Consider the following 21,524-nt stretch of genomic DNA (forward strand, 5'->3'; position numbering starts at 1 on the left):
AGCAAAACAGGACCAAAAACACAGGAAAAAAAACGGAGATTCACAGGGCTTGGCAAAACAACAGCAAAATCACAGCAAAAAACGGAGATTCTCAGGGCTAGACGAGTTTTGCAGATGCTCAGACAAAAGGCGCCTCACAGGACAGCGTTTAAGTAGTCACTGGGAGCAATCTGTCAACGAGTCTCAGCTGGTGTCCATGGGCGGGGCCAATCGGGAGCCCTGGCAACCGTGACAGAAGCTGGTGCCACATGGCAGGGGCCAATTGGGCACCATGGCAACCATGACATTTTATATTTTGCTTTATTTTTTTTAGTAGTCCTATTGTAATACAATATTTCCTATTCTTGGCAAAGTCCTCTTCACCTATAAATAGAGTGATCTACAGTCTATTTTCATAATATCTAGTCTAATACAATAATAAATCCATAAATTAATAAAAACACGCTAATTTATCTAGAGGTTCTTTTGTGTTCCAAGGTTGCAAGATGAGCAATAAAAATAACAAATGTCATGTTTTCATAAAGGTATAAAACACATTATCGCACCTGGTTATAGACTTCAGACAATTTAATCTTTGTGTTTAGTTAAAAGTTAACAGTGGGTTCTTTTTTTCTTTCTTTTATTGTTATAACAAACGAAAAACAAGTGTTTCACCTCAACAGACGTCAACGCTTCTGCCTTTGAAGTGGATGAGGACTACGAGCTGGTCCGGCCTGTCAGACTTCACTCGGTCAGAAGAAGAGATGCTAAGGTCAGCAAAATTTGCAATTAATGCTTCAGATTGCTCTTACGAAGCCTTAGAGAAGCAGCTGATGAAGCCTGTTTATGTTGAAGGTCCAATGTCTTCTAAGAAACTCAAATCTAGTTCATAGTTGTGATAGATTCAAAACCCGATCTAAGTTGGGTCAGTAATCACTCTTATGGATGTAAAAGCACAGTAGGAATTTGAAATGCGGTATGATGTCTAAAATACGTTTTTACGGTCCAATTTCTTTTGGTTGAATAAACGTCTGTAAGACATCTGCAAGACAGGTGAGTTGCTGTCCAAAAGACATATTTGATCGAATGAAAGATGAAAGATGAAAGAATGTCCTCAATACAATTATCTACAGTCCAGATTTGGCCTAAAAACATGAACTGGTTGAATAGGCGTCTAAAATATGTCAAATAACAGCTAGGTTCCTGTCCTAAATATGTTTTTATTCAAGTAATAAGTAATAGATAGAAAGATGTGAAAATACGTTTTTAAAAAGGTGACTGAAAGACATTTTTTAAATTTGGTTCTTAAAATAAAATGTGCTCTTTTTGAATCGTTGTCTAAAGGTGGCAGAATTGCCAACCAAAAGGTCATTTATGTCGGGACCGGAACGGAGACAGGACCCACTTGCGTAACGTTTCTCACAGTTTTATTGAGAAGAAGGGAAAGGAGCACACACACGATCCGGAGATCGCTAGTCGCAGGGAAAAGGTTGCTCGGACGCGGAAGTGGGACTTCCTTGGCGAGCGATGGCGGTGTCGGGAACAGAAAAAAATCAAAAGCCAGGGGAGGAGAGTAGGCGTGGTCGATATCAGAAAATGGGTCGTTATTCGGGACGGGAGAACAGACGAGGTTGAGCTCAAAACAGGTCGTAATTCGGGACGGGAGAGCAGACGTGGTCTAGCTTAAAACAGATCGTAGCGGGAGAAAAACAGGAGCAAAAACACAGGACAGACGAAAAAGGGCTTGCTGTGTAAAAACGGAGATTCGCAGACGGACCGACCAAAGGGGACTGACAGGCCAGAGTTTAAATACTGACAGTGAGCCAATAAGTTAACAAGCTGCAGCTGGCACCCACGGGCGGGGCCAATTGGGCGCCATGGCAACCGTGACAGAAGCTGGCGCCACATGGCGGGGACGAATTGGGCGCCATGGCAACCGTGACAATTTAAAAGCCTAAAAAATGTAGATTAAAGGAATTCTTTAAGACGTAAAAATAAGTTTTTCTAAAAACTGACAAAAACAAGCTTTTCTGTAGTCAGAAGGTGGCCTGAAAATAAAGCGTCTGTCTTAAAAATGTCCAAGAGACGGCTGGATTTTTGTCCAAAAGATGCAATATTTGGTTAAAAAGTGTAGGAAAAAATGACATATTCTTTAAGATTTGAAAAGTCGTTTTAAAAAAGGTGGCTAAAGACGTCAAAAGACAAGTAAACTCTAAACTTTACTTGAAAATGACACGAGATCTAGTTGAACAGTCAATTCATGTTTATTTGTGACACCCTTAATCACATGGGGGCTCAAAGGGCTGCACAGACCACAGACTCTTATGACACCATCCCCTGATCCAGAACCCACATGAGGGCAAGAAAAAACTCAAAAACCTCAAGTCAAGTCATGTTTATTTGTGACACCCTTAATCACAAGGACTCCCAAAGAGCTTCATTGGCCACAGATTATTGCAAACCACAGACTATTATGACACTATCCCCTGATCTAAAACCTTCATGGGGGCAAGGGAAAACTCAAAAACCTCAACCTGAGGAAAATGAAGAAACCGTGAGAAGGAACTGTTCATGAGGTAATCCCGCTTCCGGGATGACCAGGCTGCAATGGATGTTGCAAAAACAAATAATACACAGATATTGTCAACATGAACTATACAGGGAGTGCAGAATTATTAGGCAAGTTGTATTTTTGAGGATTAATTTTATTATTGAACAAGAACCATGTTCTTAATGAACCCAAAAGTCTCATTAATATCAAAGCTGAACATTTTGGAAGTTGGAGTGGGGCTTTTTTAGTTTTAGCTATTTTAGGAGGATATCTGTGTGTGCAGGTGACTATTACTGTGCATAATTATTAGGCAACTTAACAAAAAACAAATGTATACCCATTTCAATTATTTATTTTCATCAGGGAAACCAATATAACAGCTCAACATTCACAAATATACATTTCTGACATTCAAAAACAAAACAAAAACAAATCAGTGACCAATATAGCCACCTTTCTTTGCAAGGACACTCAAAAGCCTGCCATCCATGGATTCTGTCAGTGCTTTGATCTGTTCACGATCAACATTGCGTGCAGCAGCAACCACAGCCTCCCAGACACTGTTCAGAGAGGTGTACTGTTTTCCCTCCTTGTAAATCTCACATTTGATGAGGGACCACAGGTTCTCTATGGGGTTCAGATCAGGTTAACAAGGAGGCCATGTCATTAGTTTTTCTTCTTTTAGACCCTTTCTTGCCAGCCACGCTGTGGAGTACTTGGATGCGTGTGATGGAGCGTTGTCCTGCATGAAAATCATGTTTTTCTTGAAGGATGCGGACTTCTTCCTGTACCACTGCTTGAAGAAGGTGTCTTCCAGAAACTGGCAGTAGGACTGGGAGTTGAGCTTGAGTCCATCCTCAACCCGAAAAGGCCCCACAAGCTCATCTTTGATGATACCAGCCCATACCAGTACCCCACCTCCACCTTGCTGGCGTCTGAGGCGGACTGGAGCTCTCTGCCCTTTACCGATCCAGCCACGGGCCCATCCATCTGGCCCATCAAGACTCACTCTCATTTCATCAGTCCATAAAACCTTAGAAAAATCCGTCTTGAGATTTTTCTTGGCCCAGTCTTGACGTTTCAGCTTGTGTGTCTTGTTCAGTGGTGGTCGTTTTTCAGCCTTTCTTACCTTGTCCATGTCTCTGAGTATTGCACACCTTGTGCTTTTGGGCACTCCAGTGATGTTGCAGCTCTGAAATATGGCAAAACTGGTGGCAACTGGCAAGTGGCATCTTGGCAGTTGTACGCTTGACTTTTCTCAGTTCACGGGCAGTTATTTTGCGCCTTGGTTTTTCTACACGCTTCTTGCGACCCTGTTGCCTATTTTGAATATAACGCTTGATTGTTCGATGATCACGCTTCAGAAGCTTGGCAATTTTAAGAGTGCTGCATCCCTCTGCAAGATATCTCACTATTTTTGACTTTTCAGAGCCTGTCAAGTCCCTCTTCTGACCCATTTTGCCAAAGGAAAGGAAGTTGCCTAATAATTATGCACACCTGATATAGGGTGTTGATGTCATTAGACCACACCCCTTCTCATTACAGAGATGCACATCACCTGATATGCTTAATTGGTAGTAGGCTTTCGAGCCTATACAGCTTGGAGTAAGACAACATGCATAAAGAGGATGATGTGGTCAAAATACTCATTTGCCTAATAATTCTGCACTCCCTGTAAGTCATTCTTAAGCTATGGAATAGTAGTGTGTTTTAAGCCTAGATTTAAACAGTTCCACTGAGGTAGCAGATCCATTCTCAGTGTGAAGAGCATTCCACAGCATAGAATAGAATAGAAGTCTGAAACATGATGAGTTTCCATCCAAAACATATTTTTATGCAGTCCAAATTTGGTTTATAAGACGTCCAAAAGACCTTCAATAGACAAACGGGTTGCTGTGCGAAATATAGCTACGTCTTTATTTAGTTTAATAGTGAAAGATCAAAAGACATATGTTTTAAGGCCTCTAAAACACGTTAATAAATGTATTTTTTTAGCATACTGTTGGTTTTAAAGTGAAAAGTGATCTCCTTACCATCGGACACTGCCACAAAAGGCAAAAGCTTATTTTTTACTTCTTATCATAGTAGGAAAATGGAAAATGCTCAGAACAAAGTCCACTCCAGCACTGCCAACTTATCATATCAAGTTTTTTTTCCACAAATTGTAACATAAGGAATGAATAAAATGATACATTGTAGCAAAAGAGGTAATAGTAGAGTCGCTGGTAACATTCTGAAATTATACTTTTTGTGAATCATGGGGGGCAGCACGGCGGCACAGTGGTTAGGGCGTGTGCGGCACAGTTCTGAGGTCTTGGGAACCTCCTGTGTGGGTTCAAATCCAACTACCGGACTTCCTGTGCGGAGTTTGTATGTTCTCCCCGTGCTTGCGAGGGTTTCCTCCGGGCACTCCGGTTTCCTCCCACATTCCAAAGCATTTCAGGTGGATTTGCCGGTCCAAATTGTCCCTAGTTGTGAATGAGCGAGCGAGTTGTCTGTCCCTGTGTGCCCTGCGATTGGCTGGCAACCAGTTCAGGGTGTCCCCTGCCCATTGCCCGATGATTGCTGGGACGGGCTCCAGCACCCCCGCGACCCTACTGAGGATAAGCGTTGCAGCAAATGAGATGAGATGAGGTGAATCATGGATAAAATCTTGTTCTTTTCCACTGCAGAATCTCAGGCCCGAGAGTATTAAATATGCGATGACAGTTGGAGGAAGAGATGTTGAAATGCACCTACAGAAAAACAAGTAAGTGCTGAGAGATGGTAGAATTTATTTGGTTGTTGGAAATAACCTTCAAAGAAGAGTTTTAGGTGCCTTCTGTGAGATTAAAACCTGATGAAAAACAGTTTGTGTGAGACATTTCACATCCTTTTCTTCCACTTCCCTTTGATATTACATCATGTTCCTCATGTTTGTCTGCTAAATATGATTACCAACGTCATGTGCCTTTGTTTTTATTCAAAGTGATCTGCTGACTCAAGACTACGCCGAGACGTTTTACCGAGAAGACGGGACGCAAGTCACCACTTCTCCAAATGATATTGTAAGTCATTCTGATATGAGGAATCGTGTTGATCCATGAGGTATTACAGGGGACGGCATGAATCGTGTTTTTCATCAGGACCACTGCTATTATCACGGGACGATTGTGAACGAGACTGACTCCTCGGTGAGCATCAGTACCTGTGATGGACTTCGGTAAGGGATTCGCCCATAGACAAAATCTGTTTCTGATTAGCCAATGCATACCTGTCAAGCTCCAGGGCTCCATGCCCTTACAAACTGTCGTATTTCCCTTACAAAATACAAAATAATCTTACACCATATTTTTTGGTTATATTGTACAGCTCAGTAGCCTAGATGGTAAGGCGCCCGCTTTGAGACTGGGAGGTCGGTGGTTCGCGCCCCGGCCGAGTCATTCCTAAGACTTAAAAAGTGGTCGGCGGCGCCCTCTGTTGGCTGCGGCTGCATCGGCTCGCTACAACGGGTCAGGTGCAATCGACATTTCGTTCTGTGTACATTGTTACACAGAATGACAATACAAGGAAATTATTATTATTATTATTATTATTATTACATGTGTTTCGATATATAATATATATTGTTAATTAACATTTTGTTGTGAGATCCTGAGTTGCTCAACATGAATGAGGTTTATTATTAAAAAAAAGTTCAAAAATGAAGTAGCTTGGACGTTCACTGTAGAAAGAAAAAATACATGCAAATATAATTAAATATATTTTTCTTATTCAAATTATTAATTCATTTTCTGCATTAAATTATTGTTGGTAATATACTGATTAAAGGGATAACCACAAGCCTGTCTTTTTTCATTTTCTCCTTTTATACTTCCTTTTTTCTTAACTTCTTTATACAACATAATAATTTGTAAAAAAAATGCATCAAAGCAAGTGAGCCGTTTGAGAGCCGGCTCTCTAATGAGTTGAGCCGAAAAAGCCGGTTTTCTAAAAAGAGACGGACTTCCTTTCACTAAGCAACTCCCACATGAAAAACGATGTTTTTAAGACTCGATGAATGTATGTATATATATATATGTATATATATATATATATATATATATATATATATATATATATATATATATATATATATGTATATATATATATATATATATACCTGAGCCATATACCCCAAGTGGGAGGTGGCTAGAGTCAAGAACACACTTCTGACTCTTTCTGGGAGATTGATCCAGAGGAGGGGATTCCCAGCCCCCTCGCTCAACCCAACTGCTGTGTTGGGAGTCATTAGGTGACCAAACCCCCCAATTCCAACCCTTAATGCCGAGCGCCAAGCAGGGAGGCATTGAGTAGCAATGTTGTAAGTCTTGGGTATGACTCGGCCGAGGCTTGAACCAACGACCTCCCTGTCTTGGGGCGGGCGCCCTACAACCAAGGCCACCAACAATCGATGATTGTATCCAAAGAAAATTCAAAACTATGTAGGCCTACTGCTCTGCTTTGGCTTTGTTCAAGTGTGATCGGAATGATGCATGATGGGAAATCCCCAGGCGGCAGACGAATGCGCACAGTGGCATCAAACCGCTCACTTCGTTTGCAATGAAAAAAACGATACAGAGATAGAGGCTACCGCGGTGAACTCGATTGATTTGCCGTTTCATGATAGTCGGTGTATACCGGATGGTACCCATTATTGACAAATTTGCGTTTTTCCGTAGATTTTCTCGTACGTCGTACACGTTTTAAAATGCATAATAAACGTACTTTGCACGGCAACAATGTACAGGTTGACAGGTATGCTAATGAGTCAAATACGTAAGAATGATCCTTGGTATACAGCAACATTGTTCCTAAATTTTCCGGCTCTATTACAGGGGCTATATCAGGACATCAGCCCAGAAGTACTTGATCGAGCCCCTCGCCGGCGACGATGAGGGGGATCACTCCGTGACGAAGTTTACAGAAGAGGAGCGCACTCCCGCGGTGTGCGGAGTCACAAACACGACCTGGAGTTTGGATTTCGAACCGCCGACAAGCCGCAGTCGCTCCAGATCAGGGGTTTGTCAACATATCCGTCACGCTCGCATGCAAATGCATACCTGTCAACCTGTACGTTTTTGCCGTACATAGTACGTTTATTATGCATTTTAAGACGTGTACGGCGTACAAGAAAATCTGTACGGAAAAACGCAAATTTGTCAATGATGTGTACCATCCAGTATACACCGACGATCACGAAACGGCAAATCAATCAAGTCAAACGAGTTCGCCCTATCTCCGTATCGTTTTTTTCATTGCAAATGAAGCAGGCGGTTTGATGCTACTATGTGCATGCGTCTGCCACCTGGGGATATCCCATCATGCGTTATTCCGTGGTAGTTGTGTAGTGAAAGGAAGTCCGTCTCTTTTTAGAGAAACGGCTTTTTCGGCTCAACTCATTTGTCACGAAGCGGACCGGGAAGCAGGAAGTCGGAACTCATATGCGTAGACGATCTGTCACTTTAATTAGGAAAGAAAAGTTGTCCAACACACAAACGGACCAAAAACAAAACAAAAAAGGGTTAAAAGGCAATCAAAATTACAAACTAGGCATTACTCAGATCAAACAGGCATGAACAGGTCTTCAACAAGGTAAAGCAATGGTCTGGCAACGGGCAGTCCCAAAAGAAGCGTTTGAGTACTCCAAAAGCAATCAGTCCAATGCGTCTCAGCCGGTGTCAAGGGGCGGGGCCAGCTGGGCGCCATGACAACCGTGCAGGACATGACATCATCAAAGAGAGCCGGCTCTCACACGGCTCACTTGCTTTGATGCATTATATTACGAATGATTATGTTGTATGAAGAAGTTGAGAAAAAAATGAAGTATAAAAGGAGAAAATGAAAAACGACAGATTTGTGGTTATCCCTTTAATCAGTATATTACCAACAATAATTTCATGCAGAAAATGAATTCATAATTTGAATAAGAAAATGTATTATTCTACTTCATTCTATTTGCATGTATTTTTTTCTTCTACGGTAAACGTCCGAGCTACTTCATTTTTAAACTTTTTTTTATAATAAACCTCATTCATGTCGAGCAACTCAGTATCTCACAAGAAAATGATAATTAACAATACATATGATATAACGAAACAACGACCGTTTTTAAGGGCATGGAGCCCTGGAGGTTGACAGGTATGCAAATGATATAGTCTGTCAAGTCATAAAATATTCTGGAAACTTACCTTTGAACTCCGGCAGACATCAGAGATTATGTTTGTGTAAAAAGCACGTGGACTTTACTGGGAATGTTACTAAAAGTGTGTTATTGTGTTTCAGGGTATAACTATTGTTCAGGAACAGAAATATATTGAGCTCTACCTTGTTGCTGACAATCGTGAGGTAAGACTTTCAAAATCTTATGTATAGGTAAATGTATACAGTGGCCCCTCTACATGCAAAATAATTTGTTCCCAGATCTCGCTTATATCTAGAATTTATTGTATCTTGAATTAATCTACCCCATAGGAAATAACTGAAAACCAATTAATCCGTTCCTGGCCTCCCAAAAATCATTTAAGTTAACCCTAAATATTTATAAAACACATCTTCCTCATCACTAAAAACACATTCAAATATTTATTGAACCGGTTTAATTTGTTCCTGGATCAAGCTTGTATCTAGAATTTCTCGTACCTCGAATGAATTTACGGCATACAAAATAACTGAAAACCAATCAATCCGTTCCCGGCCTCCCAAAATGATTCAAGTTAACCCTAAATATCTATGAAACACATCCTGATCACTAAAAACACATTCAAATAATAATTTAACAAGTTTAATTTGTTCCCGGTTTGTGTTTTTAATCTAGAATTTCTTGTACCTCGAATGCATTTACCCCATACGGAATAACTGAAAACCAATTAATCCGTTCCCCGCCTCCCAAAATTATTCAAGTTAACCCGAAATATCTATGAAACACTTCCTGATCACTAAACGCACATTCGAATAGTAATTGAACAAGCTTAATTTGTTCCCGGATCAAGCTTGTATCTATATTTTCTTGTACCTCGAATGCATTTACCCCATACGGAATAACTGAAAACAGATTAATCCATTCCCGGCCTCCCAAAATCATTCAAGTTAACCCGAAATATCTATGAAACACTTCCTGATCACTAAAAACACATTCGAATAATAATTGAACAAGTTTAATTTGTTCCCGGTTTGTGTTTTTAATCTAGAATTTCTTGTACCTCGAATGCATTTACCCCATACGGAATAACTGAAAACCAATTAATCCGTTCCCGGCCTCCCAAAATTATTCAAGTTAACCCGAAATATCAATGAAACACCTGACCACAAAAAACACATTCAAATAGTAATACAAATACAAATACAGTAATGCAATAAATAAGATGATTATAACAAAATAAAATGTGAGTTTATTACAAGCATTTACCTGGAGGAAGTCGGTGGTTTCTAGTGGAGTTGTTCTATGTTGTTGGCGGAGGGAGGAAGAGAGGTTTGGGAGGAGTGAGGGAGCACACATATGCAAACCGGGTCTAGCTGATGCTGAGCGGTCTCGAGCGGTCTCGAGCACTCGGCCCTCTAGTGGTAGCTTCTGGATAACCTTATAATTTGAATTTTCTTTCGTACGTCGGGCAAGATATGTGCATGAAAGACATCTCTCATCTCAAATTTCTTGTAACAAATGTAACTTGTTTGTAAAGTGGTCACTGTATGTATGTATGTATGTATGTATGTATGTTCGTATATATGTATTTATGTTCGTAAGTATGTATGTATGTATGTATGTATGTATGTATGTTCGTATGTATGTTCGTATGTATGTTCGTATGTATGTATGTTCGTTCGTTCGTACGTGTGTATGTTCGTTCGTACGTATGTATGTTCGTTCGTTTGTACATATGTATGTTCGTTCGTACGTACGTATGTTCGTTCATTCGTACGTATGTTCGTTCGTTCGTACGTATTTTCATTCGTTCATTCGTACGTATGTTCGTTCGTTTGTTCGTTCATACGTAGGTTTGTTCGTTCTTACGTATGTTCGTTCATTCGTACGTATGTTCGTTCGTTCGTATGTACGTATTTTCATTCGTTCATTCGTACGTATGTTCGTTCGTTCATTCGTATGTATGTCTGTCCGTTCATTCATACGTAGATATGTTCGTTCGCTCATACGTATGTTCATTCGTACGTACGTATGTATGTTCCGTTCGTACATACGTATGTATGTTCGTTCGTACGTACGTCTGTATGTTCGTTCATACGTATGTTCGTTCGTACATTTTTATGTTCATTCGTACGTACCTACGTATATTTGTTCGTTCGTTTGTACGTATGTTCGTTCGTTCGTACATATGTTCATTCATTTGTATGTATGTTCGTTCGTTCATTCATACGTACGTATGTTCGTTCGTTCATACGTATGTTCATTCGTACGTACGTATGTATGAATGTTCATTCGTACATACGTATATATGTTCGTTCGTACGTACGTCTGTATGTTCGTTCATACGTACGTCTGTATGATCGTTCATACGTATGTTCGTTCGTACATATTTATGTTCATTCGTACGTACGTACGTATATTCGTTCGTTCGTTCGTACGTATGTATGTTCGTTCGTAAGTATGTATGTTCGTTCGTTTATACGTATGTATGTTCGTTCGCACATACGTATGATCGTTCGTTTGTTCGTTCGTACGTATGTTCGTTCGTTCGTACGTATGTTCATTCATTCGTACGTATGTTCGTTCGTTCATTCATACGAACGTATGTTTGTTCGCTCATACGTATGTTCATTCGTACATACGTATGTATGTTCGTTCGTACGTACGTATGTATGTTCGTTCATAAGTATGTTTGTTCGTACATATGTATGTTCATTCGTATGTACGTTTTTATATTCGTTCGTTCGTTCGTACGTATGCATGTTCGTATGTATGTATGTATGTATGCATGTATGTATGTATGTATGTATGTATGTATGTATGTATGTATGTATGTATGTATGTATGTATGTATGTATGTATGTATGTATGTATGTATGTATGCATGTAAGTATGTATGTTCGTTCTTATATGCGTATATATGTTTTTTTCCTGTTGATTTGGTTTCAGTACGTGAAGTTGGAGCGGGATCGAACAGCGCTGAGGAAAAGGATATTTGAAGTAGTCAATTTCGTCAACATGGTGAGGGAAAATGACCTACATATCGCAAAAAAAACCTTATCTCGTTTATCTCGAGTATTCTATCCTATTTTATCTGATGCGGTCGAGTGCATTTTATGATTTCGATGGCCTGTTTTCTTCGGCACGTGCAGGTCTACAAACCCCTCAAGACCTTCATCGCTCTCGTCGGCTTGGAGATCTGGTCCAACGGTGACTTAATTTCCATCACGCCGCCGGCGGGTGCTAATCTTAATGCTTTTATGACGTGGAGGAATTCCGTGCTGGTGAAGAGAAAAAAGCATGACAACGCGCATCTAATCAGGTCAGTCATGCGACTTATACTCCAAAAATACAGTAGTTTGCCTTTTACGACTGTAACTCAAAGTATATTTGTTTTTTCAGTGGGATTGATTTTGAAGGAGCAACTGTGGGCCTGGCGTACATTGGGACTTTCTGCTCAGGACATTCTGTGGGTGTAGTGCAAGTAAGCCCTGTTATTATCAATATTTGACTAGATATGGAAGGGTAGGCACTTTTTGGTACATATTCCACCTTACACTGTTTGTAAATTTTGACCTTGGCTTTTTTGTAAGGCTGCAACAACAAATCGATACAATTTATTAAACCTGTCTATTAATAGCGTTGGCAATACATGTCATCATAGATTTGTTGTGTTATGCGATTTATGCGCCACTCAGCACGTTCATTTAATGCAAATAAGCTTGTATTGAATTTCGTTGTGACGCCGTTGGGACGAGCTTGTAGTAGCACTTTTGTCCCTTAGAGGGCGCCTCGAGACTGTACATTGAAGCTGTGTCTGAAACCTATGAGAAAAAGTTAGCGGACAACAGGGCAGACAACTCTGAAAAGTAGATTATAAAGCCAAATGAGCACAGCATAGCAGCAAGACTTCAGACGAACATGGTGGCTATTATTAGGTATGGATTCCGCTACTTAATAGAAATACAAATTTTTCGACCTATGAAGGTGTCACGGTTGCCATGGTGCCCAATTGGCCCCGCCCGTGTGGCGCCAGCTGCGGCTCACTGACAGATTGGCTTTCTGTCTTTTTAAGCTCAGTGCTCTCATTTTTCCTTTGTCAGTCCGTCAACGAACCTCTGCCCCGCAAGACGTGGGTTTCGACTCTGTCCTGTCCCTGTTGATATTTCTTGTCAGTATTGTTCCCGTTTATTTTGTCCTGTTTTATATCGGTTTTCAGTTTAGTTTCCGACTATTTTTGTCCTGTTTATTATTTTCTCCAGTTTTTGTTCCCGTCTAGTTTGTCCTGTTTATTTTATTATCTATCGCATGTCCGGTATCGCCCCTATCTGTCCGATATCAACTCAGGCAATTTGAATCGATCTCGTCGGTCTCTGGCTTCCTGCCTTTCCACGCCAGACCGGCTGCCTCACGTTTATGACTCCCCATTTCCCGTAAAATGAAGGCTTGTGTGAGAACGTCACGCGATTGGGTCCTGATCCTGTTCTGGTTCCTGACAGAAATAGAAAATAAACAGCCACCTATAAACTGGTTTTCAATTATTCCATCTGATTTTCAGTGGCGCAGTCAATGAAACCAAGAAATTTACGTTCAACAAATTCAAGAACATCGGAGAAGACAAAATCATTCACAAAATCAACAATTAGTAAATGTCAAAATTCGTATTGTATTACGAATATTTTCCTGGTGAAGTCGTCAAATCCGAGATTCTTGTATTGCTAGATTAAGGACAGACCAATATTTGCCATGAAGCAACTTCTTCCCACTTTTACCAGAAAATTGTAATGGGAAGTTACCTCACAACAAACTAAAGTCAACACACAGATGTTGTTTTTATGTCTCGTAGGACCACAATAATCGGGCCATCGCTGTGGGGGCCACGTTGGCCCACGAGATGGGCCACAATCTCGGCATGAATCATGATGACTCCAGCTCTTGTTATTGCTCCGGGGATAGCTGCATTATGGCTGCCGCCCTAAGGTAAGGAACTCCAAAAATGTGCTTCTTGCAAGACATGTGACGGCAATGTTTGCACTTTATTGCCTATAGCAATGATGAACCCTCGGTGAAATATTTTTCTCCACAAGTATCACTACCAGCATGTTGGGTGAGAGCAGGGGTAGGGAACCTATGGCTCGGGAGCAATGTTCCCTGTAATTTTCCACGGGTCTGAGCGTTCACACAAAGTCGGTGAGCAACGCTTGAAACAACAGTGAGGAACGGCAATCCCAAATGTGGCAACTAAGTCATTATCAAACATGTCCAAAACTTGACATCAAGTTACATTTGCTGAGTTTCCGGGCAATGCAAAATTATTTTTCTCTTTTGAAGGAATTGACTCATGTACTATTGCAAAGGTTGTACGGCCTACAAACGTCATTTGTTTTCACAACAATTCTTTCACAAGATTTCCATTTCTTTTTTTTTCCTGGTATCTTTTGTCGCGTAATATTAACTTTTGGGGGGCTTATTTAGTCGGTTGTACGATACACAACTGTATTTAATCATATTTTTTTAGTGGAAGTACAATGTTGGCAACAAGATTGACTTGGTATAATTGGAAATTATTTGAATGCAACACAAACTTTTTCTTCTTTTTTCCTGTTTTTTTCTGTTTTTTTTTAATTCCTTTAAAAAAAATCTCATTGTGTTTATTTTTTCCTGGCTGTTCCTTTTTTTCTTTTTGTTCTCTATTTACTTTTTTTCCTTTGTTTCTTTCTTTTCTTTTTTTCTGACTTTTTTCAAAATTTTTCCTTCTTTTTTCTCCTCCTTTTGTTTCTTTTTTCTCAGCTTTTCACTCCTTTTTCATTTTGGTATTTTTTTCTTTTTTGTTCTATTCCCCACTTCCTTTAAGTCATTTTGTGCATAGTTTTACTTAATATTTGGTCATGTTGGGATTAAAGATGCAAAAACAACCTGAAGAGCCGTTTAGGACCCGAAAGAGCCGGTTCCTTTTTAGTGAGCCGAGCCGAAGAAGCCGGTTCTCGACATACTCTACTAACTTTACTCAACTTCGTTCGACTTCAAGATACCGCATTTCGAACACAACGTCAGGGGAACCCGTGTATTTTTACCTTCATGCACTGTAACTTTGACTTAAGTCGCTTCTTAATAAGTAATTTTGAGCCCTCATTTTTGTGTGCTGGCTAGATTGCACACGCGCAGCTTAGAGGGAACATTGCTCGGGAGCCATATATGGCTCTTTCCACGAGTACGTGTGGCTCCGAAATAAAATGTAACTGTTGCACATCTCTCTGTGGCGTTCCAAAGTCAAGTGATTTCATCCCGATTTTAAAGCTGAAGCAACTTAATGCAGAAGTTCGATAAGAAACCATTTAAACTGATCAATAAAAACGCTGGCAAACGACTTTGATTGGGTGAGCAGTACAGGTGGGCGGATCCCTGCACACAGCGCAAGGCACTTCCTTCTCTCTCTCTAGCTCAGTGTAGTCTACTCCGAAAGTGAATATGACGATATGCTTATCGTTTGCAGTAATTTGTGACATATTTACAAAAGAACTTTGCATGCACATTGTTTTGAAACCGTTATTAAGGACAAATTTCATGAAAAAAAATGGCCTCAACACTCTTAACTGAAGGTGGAAGACAAATTGTAAATGGGATATTTACATTGATTTGGGACACAGGATTTGGCATTATTATCATTTCATACATTTGATTAAATCATCAAATGACACACAGTGAAATAAAATGTGCTGAAGAATTAGCTTTTGTCTATAGAGCGTGTTTGGCAGTTTTTTCAATTTTGTCTGAAAATATATGATGTGGCTCTCTCAATTTCTTTTTAAAACATTTTTTGCTTTTATGGCTCTTTGGGTCAATAAGGTTCCTGACCCCTGGATTAGAGGTATGAAAAAACATAAACAAAAAAAATAACAAAATAAAACACTGAACCAGAAATAGACCAATCTACTTCTTGTATCATTTTGTTCATAGATACCCATTTTATGAGATGTATACAATTTGAGGGGGTTTAAAATAAAATTTTCATCTGAGGACCCTCAAACAGCGCTGAGCGATGGCGGTGTCAGGGACGGAGAAACGGGTCAGTAGCCGGGACTTGGAGAGCAAGGCGTGGTCGGGTTCGGAAACGGGTCGTAAGCCGGGACGGGAGAGCAGACGTGGTGGGGATTAAAAACGGGTCGTAAGTCGGGACGGGAGAGCAAACGTGGTCAGGATCAAAACGGGTCGAAGCCGGAGACAGACGGGAGCAAAAACGGGACAGGTGGGAGTCAGGGTCGAAAAAGGCTTGCCCAGTATACACTGAGGTTCGCAGACGGACTGACAAAAGGGGACAGACCGAACTAGGTTAAAATACTGACCGGGAGCCAATCAGAACCCGCGGCAGTTGGCGCCAAATGAGCGGGCAAAGGTGCTTCGCATCAGTAATCATGACTTAATATACCCCCAGGGTTACGTACTACCCCATTTATTACCTTTATCTTCTTTGTTCCTTTATCTTCTTTGTTTTCTTTTATCCTCACTGTTAAATGTGAAACTGGAGTCCCACGTCCAATTTCGTTATCGCAATATGTTCAACCCATTTTGTCACAATGACAATAAAGGTATATTCTATTCTAATCTATTCTATTCTATTCTATTCTATTTTATAACGGCTTGCCTTTCTGACCTGAAACTTCACATTCATCCATCCTTAAAGGAGAAATCAACACCAATTAAATTTCAATTCTTCCCCAATATTTTAACACAAAATCCTACTTCTAGTTATTTTACTCATGTCATTTGAATTAAACAGTCATATTCACCCGTTTTTATCTGTTTCAAGGGTTTTTGGTGTCCAATGAAAATGAATCAAAGTGGTTCGAGTAAGGACCAATCAGAGCTTAGCTCCAGAAAACACATACCTCGTGATTGGTTGTCGCTCGGGCAACTTTGATGTCATTCTTTGATGTCTACCGCAGGTAGAAAAATGGCGGCTCTCTTTGTGTGTTTTTGCGGCTTTTGCTTGATTTACAGTCTCGCATCTCTTGTGAGAAGGCAATAGTGACAAGATTTGAAATGTTAACAATATTTGTCCCCCATTCTACCAGCTGGGACACCCCTCGCGCATTCAGTAGCTGCAGCAGCTCGCAGTACGAGAAATACTTGAGCAGCCGCAGCCCAAACTGTATGCTGAACAAACCCGACTACATGAGCTTGGTGGCGCCCTCTGTCTGTGGGAACGGTTTTGTGGAGAAAGGAGAAGAGTGCGACTGTGGGACGCTAGAGGTAATGCCTGTTGTGGTTGCTTTATTTGATCTCATTTCATCTCATTAGCTGCACCGCTTATCCTCAGTAGGGTCGCGGGGGGCTGGAGCCCATCCCAGCAATCATCGGGCAGTGGGCAGGGGACACCCTGAACTGGTTGCCAGCCAATCGCAGAGCACACAGAGACAGACACACCTAGGGACAATTTTGACCGGCCAATCCACCTGAAATGCATGTTTTTGGAAACCCACGCAAGCACGGGGAGAACATTCAAACTCCGCACAGGAAGTCCGGTAGCTGGATTTGAACCCACACAGGAGCTACAACTGAATTCGGACTATTGTTGGTCTTTCAGCTATGTATACACAGAAATCCGATTATGGTCTGACAGGAAGTACTCGTGCATGTTTACCATTTAGAATAATCTTGTGCACACACAGTTTCCCTCATCCAGAGTATTTGGGTACCACAAAGCACCGTTGATTTGTAGCAGAGAGACAAAAAATACACGCTAACTCGGTTATAAAGCTTCATGTAAATCGGTTGATTTCCCTGAGATATTTCCATTTTATTTTCTGCCACCAAGTTAAAAATCCCACAGTTGTATCCGTCCATATATAGTGTAAGTCATTGCTTCTGTTAACCCACGTATGAGCACAACTTGTATGTAAACAGACGGGTTTGCAAAAATGTTGCATAATTTAGGAGTGAGGAGCAAACAAGCACGGTGCTGTCAGGACCAGAACGGAAACAGGACCCACTTGCGTTAAGTTTTATTAGAGGAAAGAGAAAGGGCTGCGCCCACGATCCGGTGTTCGCTGGACGCGGGAAGCATGTCGCTGCTGTACTCGGATGGTGCAGCAAATGCGGAAGTGGAACTTCTGTAGCGAGCGATAGCGGTGTCGGGGACGGAAAAAACGGGTCGTTAGCCGGGACTGGGAGAGCAAGGCGTGGTCGAGGGCGTAAACGAGTCGTAAGCCAGAACGGGAGAGAAGACGTAGTCGGGGACAAAAAGAGGTCGTAAGCCGGGACGGGAGAGCAGATGTGGTCAGGATTAAAATGGGTCGAAGCCGGGGACAGACGGGAGCGAAAACGGGACAGGTGGGAGTCAGGGGTCGAAAAAAGGCTTGCCTTGAAAAACAGACGTTCGCAGGGGACAGACAGGACTGGGTTCAAATAGGGACAGGGAGCCAATCAGAACCTGCGGCAGGTGGCGCCAAATGAGCGGGCCGTGAATGTCAGGACCAGAACGGAAACAGGACCCACTCGCGTAACGTTTACCACAAGTTTTATTGAAGGAACGAGGAAGGGGTGCGCCCACGTTCCGAAGTGGATCTTCCGTGGCGAGCGATGGCAGTGTCGGGGACGAAAAAACGGGTCGGTAGCCGGGACAGGAGAGCAAAAACGGGACAGGAGGGGGTCAGGATTGAAAAACGCTTGCCTAGAACACACAGAGATTCGCAGAAGGACAGACCAAAGGGGATTGACAGGACAGGGTTTAAATAGTGGGGAAGCCAATCTGTCAACAAGCTGCAGCCGGCGCCACACGGGCGGGGCCAATTGGTTGCCATGGCAACCGTGACATAAACATTTAACGGTAAATGTGTGTCCAAATAACCTCTGTCGGACAGTTTCTCAGCTGGGAACTGTGCAACAATGTAGACGTGTTGAAATCTGCCTCTCCCTTGTCTTGAAGTTTGATTTGGGTTTTCTGCTCGACGACACGAGTCAGACATGAACAAACATATTTTTAAGAGATAAAATCAGCAGCGTCTGGTTCATTGTTACGCTTACCGTAATGTGAGCTGACGAAACAAAAATCATTTTATCCGATGCCAATGTAAATCATAAGCTTCATTGCAAGAATTGATGAATTTATGAGTGATTTTTGAATCATGTCAAAGCGCAAATCCCCTTAAGCTAGTGCTGGAATTATTCTTACCGTATTTTCCGCACTATAAGGCGCACCTAAAAGCCTTTATTTTTTTCGAAAGCTGACCATGCGCCTTATAATACAGTGCGCCTTATTTATGGATCAACATTAAGTCGCAAAGTCTTCCAACTAACTTGCAGCCGGCGATTTTCCCCTGAACGCCAAGTAGTCCGCGGTGTATGCTGGGATTTATTTACCGGCGTTTCATTGGCTAACCAATGTGTCAATCATCATTTGAATCGATCACTATTGGCTAAAGTTATTCGGAGGTCAAGAGGCAGATCCTTTTTATCATTTACAGGCTGGCATTGGCTTAAACGGCAAAACAAAGCCTGCAATTGGCCGAAAAAGATGAATGTGTATAGCACGTGGTTGACGGCATACAGAAAGCATTTTTTACTATAGTGTATTTGTAAATATTTTATTCTCCTGGATTTACTACACTCACGGATATAAGAGGACATTGGCTGCACATTATTATGAACACAACGACTTCGGTGAGCTACTCCGGCTATATATTATCCCTGTATCTTGTTTCAGACTGAACTCGATGTTTCTGTGATAAGCGGTGCAGATAATGGATGGAATGGAGTGTCCATTTTTAAATTAAACTCAATTCCAAGTGTTTATTGTCATATGCACAGTAAAGTTACGAGCGAAAAAGAAAATAGAAACTAAGGAATGGTTGGCATTTTTCCCCAGGTCAGATAAATTGTAGTTGACATGAATTCAAATCCATCTCTATACCTATCTATCTATCTATCTATCTATCTATCTATCTATCTATCTATCTATCTATCTATCTATCTATCTCTATAACTTTCCATGTATCTATGTATCTATCTAGCTCTATAACTTTCTCTCTCTCTCTCTCTCTCTCTCTCTCTCTCTCTCTCTCTCTCTCTCTCTCTCTCTCTCTCTCTCTCTCTCTCTCTCTCTCTCTCTCTCTCTCTCTCTCTCTCTCTCTCTCTCTATCTATCTATCTATCTATATTTATATATATCTAGGCGATTCAGCTGGAAATAGTATGTCTCAAACCTCAAAGAGGGTTCCTTTTAAGAAAATCGTCTTCCCCTGCACATTCCATTGAAATTTATGTGAAGCAGTAAACGTGTTAGGATTTGTTGGGGATTCTTTGACGTTTTTAACTTGTTATCAGGTCGAGAAGAGCCAACTCTACTTTGTTTTTTGGTTTTTTTTCAACCTCTGGATTTAAAATTAATTCGTCTCTTATGTCTGAAAATGTCTTTTGTCAGGAGTGCACCAACCCCTGCTGTAACGCAACCACTTGCACCCTGAGTGAGGGTTCTGAATGTGCTGCAGGGGAATGCTGCGAGCGATGCAAGGTGAGAAATGTGGAAGAAATCGCTCGTTGATCTACATCGTGAATTTTACCATGAGCTGCTGCCATCTAGCGGCTACAAGGAAAACAGTATGAAAAGTTAATTGCACGTGTAATTCTAAATTTCCAAGATTAATCTGTTTTTTACATTAGAAATTAAATCCAACTCAGGGCAAAAAATGGATGACTTAAATTAAGTTATTCGAAAATCTCGAGTACTGGTAAAAATGTAACTGCTGAAAATAAAAATCAAGTATTGAGTGACTCAGCTCATTTGCAATCAGGTGAACAGATAAGATTTGTGACAGAACTCAAATCATCAGTTTAATTTCACTAAAAGCATTATGCTGACTATTTTTTTAATATCTAAAATTTGAGTATACATCAAAATTAATCCTAATCTTAACTCAATTACCTTAACCCCACTTACACTAACCTACCTAACCCTACCCCCATATCCAAAACCATAACTCTGTCAAGACCAGAACGGAGACAGGACCCACTTGCGTTGTGTTTCTCACAAGTTTTTATTGGAAGGAAGAGAAAGGGTTACGCCCACGATCCGGTGATTGCTGGACGCAGGAAGCAAGTCGCTCTGGTACTCGGATTGTGATCCGTACGCGGAAGTGGATCTTCCGTGGCGAGCGATGGCGGTGTCAGGGACGGAAAAAGCGGGTTATTAGCCGGGACAGGTGAGCAGTCGGGGTCGGAAGCGAGTCGTAAGACAGAAAAGGTGAAAAGACGTAGTCGGGGACAAAAAGAGGTCGAAGGGAGGAAAAAACAGGACAGGTGGGAGCAATGTTCCCTCTAATTATCCACGGGTCTGAGCGTTCACACAAAATCAGTGAGCAACGCTTGAAACAACAGTGAGCAACAGCAATCCCAAGTGTGGCAACTAAGTCATTATCAAACATGTCCAAATCTTGACATCAAGTTATATTTTGCTGAGTTTACGGCAATGCAAAAAAATTAGTCGGTTGCACGATACACAAGTGTATTTAATCACATTTTTTAGTGGAAGTACAATGTTGGCTTAGTATAATTGGAAATTATTTGAATGCAACACAAACTTTTACTTCTTTTTCCCTGTTTTTTCTATTTTTTTTAATTCCTTTAAAAAAAATCTCCTTGTGTTATTTTTTCCTAGCTGTTACTTTTTTCTTTTTGTTCTCTATTTATTTTTTTTCCTTTGTTTCTTTCTTTTCTTTTTTTCTGGCTTTTTTTCTGAATCTTTCCTTTTTTTCTCTTCCTTTTGTTTCTTTTTTTTCTCAGCTTTTCACTCCTTTTTCATTTTGGTATTTTTTTCTTTTTTGTTCTATTCCCCCCTTCC

The 21,524-nt window shown here is 41.0% G+C and overlaps 1 protein-coding gene across 1 annotated transcript in view; it reads left to right on the top strand.

Moving 5' to 3' along the window:
• The window catches only part of adam28 (ADAM metallopeptidase domain 28), a 46,705-nt gene that overhangs the window by 6,474 nt on the left and 18,707 nt on the right, over positions 1-21,524 (top strand). Inside the window, exons 2-13 of the mRNA XM_088336896.1 lie at positions 663-751; positions 5,203-5,279; positions 5,499-5,577; positions 5,656-5,732; positions 7,387-7,570; positions 8,834-8,896; positions 11,640-11,711; positions 11,843-12,012; positions 12,093-12,174; positions 13,537-13,670; positions 16,763-16,940; positions 20,109-20,198. Of these exons, the coding sequence (XP_088193022.1) occupies positions 663-751; positions 5,203-5,279; positions 5,499-5,577; positions 5,656-5,732; positions 7,387-7,570; positions 8,834-8,896; positions 11,640-11,711; positions 11,843-12,012; positions 12,093-12,174; positions 13,537-13,670; positions 16,763-16,940; positions 20,109-20,198 (1,295 nt within the window). The remainder of the gene's footprint in view (positions 1-662; positions 752-5,202; positions 5,280-5,498; positions 5,578-5,655; positions 5,733-7,386; positions 7,571-8,833; positions 8,897-11,639; positions 11,712-11,842; positions 12,013-12,092; positions 12,175-13,536; positions 13,671-16,762; positions 16,941-20,108; positions 20,199-21,524) is intronic.

This window comes from Urocampus carinirostris, chromosome 5 (genome assembly GCF_059441175.1).
Source record: "Urocampus carinirostris isolate Australia breed hairy pipefish chromosome 5, RoL_Ucar_1.0, whole genome shotgun sequence".
Classification (NCBI taxonomy): Eukaryota; Metazoa; Chordata; class Actinopteri; order Syngnathiformes; family Syngnathidae; genus Urocampus; species Urocampus carinirostris.